We start from the raw sequence: 5,365 nt of genomic DNA, 5'->3' as shown, positions 1-5,365 counted from the left end.
CTGTGTAATCCCTAAAACCCCTAAATGCATTTCAAACGTTTTTTTTTTCAGTAAAACTTTACATTTCATCTGTTATTTTCTCTACCTTATCTCAAAACAGGATCAGTCAATTCAACCGACTTCATAACCACCAAAAAAAAAATTAGAAATAAACCTAGATTACCTTTTTTCTTTCTACAATGACTTCAAATTGTACTATGAAACTACATTAATGTATCCAAAGTAGCTCTAAGTTCATAGCAGTATACATCTATTTATAATTAAATTTTATTGTTTTATTGCCCTTTGAACTATGTATAACTACTATCTGCACCATTATAAGTTGTAAATCACTCAGGGAACGTGCAGCTCACATTATGCTATTGAATTACATTACCCACAAGCTCCTCACGTGCATGCCTCATGAACCATTTTAATTATTATTATTACCTATATTACCTTATATAGTCTTAAATAACTTTAAAAGATCCATATTTTTAGATTTTAGTTACTTTTATAATAATAAAGAAAAAGTATGAAAAGCAAGAAATAAAACATTTACCCAATCTTCTTTTTTCTTTCTCTTGGGTTTTCGAAGAGAGTTAACCCTAATTTTTTATACTATAGATAGTAATGCACTTAATAATTTTTGTTAAATTAAATAATGCACCAAAGAATATAGACTAATAACATGCAAAAAGTAGACAAATTCCCTTACCTCTCAAAATTTTCCAGGCTTTCTAACTATGCAACAAGAGTTGTTACAAATTCATCCAAGCTAGTCGTTAACTTTCCCATGGGTACGTTATTCGTACTCTTAATGAAATTGACATTTAACATAATGTTATACAATAGGTCATTTGATAGATGAAAACCTTGACTTTCTATTGGTTATAGGTAATATATAATGAAATTTAAGAGAGAACTATCAACGAATTGTGAAAGAGAGGATGTGACATGTGGGCATGACAAGAGTGGTCTAATTTTCTATTTGATAGCTCTGTAACCAAACAATATTGAAGACTATAAAATTATGGTTTGTTTGAGCAATAAAGATTTTATAGAGAGTATCTTACATTTAATTTTGTACTTTTTCAAGGGGTGGTGGATGAAATAAGGATGATAACATGCTAAGAAAAAATGTGTCACGTGGGTCACACTAGTGGAAATTCAGGATTTTTTTAAATATTGCCTTGTAGAATTAAGAACTTAAAACTTGTATACTATTAAAATATGTATTATTTTATGCTATTCTAATTGGTATAACATGAACAAAAAGTAATTTAATAAAATTTTGAATGTAAGACACTAAAACCTGATGTCATGTGTAGTAAAGGATACCAGGGGTGATAGGATTAAGCAGAGTTCAAGATTTATTTATTTATTTAAATGTTTATGTCCTTCCCGTGCTAAGAAGTATGCCAACAAGACTAAATGAATACACACCAACAAGACAGTTAAATCATTTAGCACAGCTCATAATATGCAGACTAGATGTAACACTGTGATTTCGATCAACAATTTCACCACAGTGAGTACAGTAGGAAAACAAAAAGTGCATCTGTAGATCTAGTGATTGCAAACCTGAAGCATGGGAGGGGTGAGGTTCAAAACATAAGTTTCTGTAAGTCCTTTTAAATGCTATAATTATTAATTTTAACTAGTTTATTACTTGCCTGTAGTATCCCCCCTTAAATGCAAGTTTACAATGTTTCTTGTCAGTTGCACTTTTTTGAAAATTGTCTACATTTACAGCTTTCTATTAAGTTTCATAAATTATAATTTTAAAACAGATATTTTAATTTTTAAATTGATAAAGAATATCTCAAATAAAACAATTAATTTGAATATCTGAAACAAAGTTATGATGTTGAACACAGATGTGTTATCCAGCAGTTCTCAACCTGTTGTTCATAACCAAAGAAAGCTATAGCTATAGCTACTGGTCTGCCAAGATGAAAAAATTCAGTTGGTTTTAAATAAACACATTTGAGTATCAGTGTGTTAGACAATCTGGGAATAAAATCTGGAAAAAAGTGAAACCAAAAGAAAGAACATACGGAATGGAAAACCCTTGTATACATTTTAGTAGTTCAGATCATTTATTTTACTTAATTGTTTTATATAACTGATCAGATATGTAAATGTGAAAAAAAAAAAACCTACTAAATCCCAAAATATAACACTAATTAGTCTAAAAATATAAACAAGAACTGACTTACTATATTATTCTGGTCTTTATAGGAGATCTTCAACATTTCCATGGCTTTGATCATACTCAGCATTGCCATCATGATATTTTGGTATACCAGCTTAATAAAGCTTTTCTTGTCCTCATCTGAGTAGCCTGTACCATGGATGATCCGCATTTGTTTAATAAATGTACTCTTACCGGATTCTCCCGTTCCTATGCATAAAAATATATATTAAATACTAACTCGAACAATCTTCAACAGGAAGTCAGTTGAAATGGAGTATAAATATATTTGTGGAAAAATGCAATTAAATAAGTAATAAAATCTTTATCCTAACTGGTATTAAAAATGTGGCTTCAGATAGAAATTATGATGATTATTATAAGAGCACTGCCTGCTTCTGTTGGGTTCAAATCTTAAAGCAATAGAATTACAACACTATAATGAGCTGAAAGTCTGAGTAAATTGATCTACATCCATTATTACAACTTGAGCTGGAACTCTCTAATATTGCCGTTTGTGATACAGTTTTAATACCTATCCTAAAACACTGAGCTATGAGGATATATTTACATGAACCATATTTAGGCCTCAATTTTAAGAGCTTACATGGAGCATAAAAAAGGAAGATAAAATGACAGACTCTAGAATTTAATTTGGAGTACTAAAGTTATATGAAATGGAAACTTCATTATATACTCTGTTTCACAAATTTTGTAACATGCACTGGACATTAATAAAAAATAGCTAATTAAAATTAATATGAAAGTGTCACTGTTTGTAATTTAGATAAAATTACAAAGTCCCAAATATTATAGTGCATATAAGAGTTTATACTTATTTGTAAGAATACTTGTTATGAGGATTTTTATTTTTCAAAAAGGTATGCAATCCACTAACGCCTCTGTGTTCCATTAATATACTTTTAAACAATGGTAGAAAAACAGGTAAATTCATATGTTTTCAATTTACTTCAGATTTCAAAGACCACTCAGATTAAAAAATATTTAGGTCAACACCTATGTAAACAATGCAGTGGATCAATATTCTTTTGTAAGAAAGTTTAATGGCATCATACAATTTGTTATTAGTAGGCCCATGCATTTTGTTGTGGAAATAATACAATATTAAATCTTCATGAGATCTTTATACATCATCGTTCTTCCTTTAAATATAGCTAAACAGTATAATATCAACATAGGTAGAAATGAATATTCATATATATGAAACACATTCATGTACACAGTTACTGACTTGAGGTTTTATAAACATTTTAAAACATATTGAAACTTTCCCATAATTTCCTCAGAAATATGAAAAGAAAATTATATTTGGCAATATCATTTCAAAGTTACTTAAAACAACAGCTACTTCTATGTCTACCATCAAATCTGAAACTGCTTCATAAATCAAGCCATTAATGTTTACTATGCTCAACCAATAATTTAAAGTTGTTTTTGCCTTTATGTTCTTGGCCTAATATTTATGCTGCAATTTACACCCTGCTAAATCTGTTGCTGGAACATTTTTCTTAAAAGAGCAATCTGAGAATGTGAAGGAGATGGGAGGTTGTTTTGCTTCCTCAGCTCTTACACTAATGTCCAACTAATAGTTCTGCAGCCTATGAAGTACACCAGGAAACAAGTAGATGAAAATCCAATAAGCTTTATTTGCTTCATGTAGCTACTGACTTGTTTGTATTTTTCCAGTACTAGTAAGTAACCATGGGTTGCTACACTTGTACCGTTTGTAAGTGTGTTCCCAGTACTAGTAATTAGCCATGGGTTGTTACACTTGTACCATTTGTAAGTGTGTGTCCACTACTAGTAATTAACCATGAGTTGCTACACTTGTACCGTTTGTAAGTGTGTTCCCAGTACTAGTAATTAACCATGGGTTGCTACACTTGTACCATTTGTATGTGTGTTTCCAGTACTAGTAATTAACCATGGGTTGCTACACTTGTACCATTTCTATGTTTCCAGTACTAGTAATTAACCATGGGTTGCTACACTTGTACCGTTTGTAAGTGTGTTTCCAGTACGAGTTATTAACCATGGATTGATGCTTGAAACTTGTACAAGTAATTAACCATGGATACTGCTTGAAACTTGTACTAGTAACTAACCATGGGTTGCTGCTTGAAACTTGTACTAGTAATTAACCATGAGTTGCTGCTTGAAACTTCAGCTCTGCTACAGGAACTCAGGTGGTAGAGCATTATTACATATAGTAGTTTGAAAAAGTTGGCAAACTCCTGTACAATGTTAAAAACGTCATCCAACATCTAAAAGCTCAAACAGGGCAACTGGTGTACTGAACCACCTATATTACACATGGATGAAAATATGTTTATATGTGTGATATTAATATCATAATATCCTACTCTTTCATAACCAATGAAGAATGTTCCTTTAATCAGGTAATTTTTCTAAATCTACCTGCAGGTATTCTGTATGTAGCTAGTGTCTTCCTGGTAAACCAAATGTATGAAAGCCATAACCATACACTAATTAAGGTATTCTGTCTGTAACTAGTGTCTTCCTGGTAAACCAAATGTATGAAAGCCATAACCATACACTAATTAAGGTATTCTGTCTGTAACTAGTGTCTTCCTGGTAAACCAGATGTATGAAATTCATAACCATACACTAATTAAGGTATTCTGTATGTAGCTAGTGTCTTTCTGGTAAACCAGATGTATGAAAGTCATAACCATACACTAATTAAGGTATTCTGTCTGTAACTAGTATCTTCCTGGTAAACCAGATGTATGAAAGTCATAACCATACACTAATTAAGGTATTCTGTATGTAGCTAGTGTCTTTCTATTAAACCAGATGTATGAAAGTCATAACCATACACTAATTAAGGTATTCTGTATGTAGCTAGTGTCTTTCTATTAAATCAGATGTTTGAAAGTCATAACCATACATAATTAAGGTATTCTGCCTGTAACTAGTGTCTTCCTGGTAAACCAGATGTATGAAGCTAGTGTCCTCCTGGTAAACCAGATGTATGAAAGTCATACCCATACACTAATTAAGGTATTCTTTATGTAGCTAGTGTCTTCCTGGTAAACCAGATGTATGAAGCTAGTGTCCTCCTGGTAAACCAGATGTATGAAAGTCATACCCATACACTAATTAAGGTATTCTTTATGTAGCTAGTGTCTTCCTGGTAAACTTAAC

General features: G+C 31.3%; 1 protein-coding gene across 7 annotated transcripts in view; it reads right to left on the bottom strand.

Annotated features, from left to right (window-relative positions):
- Positions 1-5,365, bottom strand: part of LOC106472152 (guanine nucleotide-binding protein G(q) subunit alpha-like) — a 64,495-nt gene that overhangs the window by 36,577 nt on the left and 22,553 nt on the right. For all 7 annotated transcript variants that reach the window (XR_002613410.1, XR_002613411.1, XR_002613412.1 and 4 more), the window contains exon 2: positions 2,202-2,386. Coding sequence is in view for 3 of the 7 variants with exons in the window: in XM_013932780.2 (XP_013788234.1) it covers positions 2,202-2,386 (185 nt within the window). In the remaining 4 variants the exon portion in view is untranslated. The remainder of the gene's footprint in view (positions 1-2,201; positions 2,387-5,365) is intronic.

The sequence above is a fragment of the Limulus polyphemus genome, unplaced genomic scaffold (assembly GCF_000517525.1).
Source record: "Limulus polyphemus unplaced genomic scaffold, Limulus_polyphemus-2.1.2 Scaffold5119, whole genome shotgun sequence".
Taxonomy (NCBI): domain Eukaryota; kingdom Metazoa; phylum Arthropoda; class Merostomata; order Xiphosura; family Limulidae; genus Limulus; species Limulus polyphemus.
Note: the sequence above shows the minus strand (reverse complement) of the source record. Positions and strands in the feature narration are given on the sequence as shown.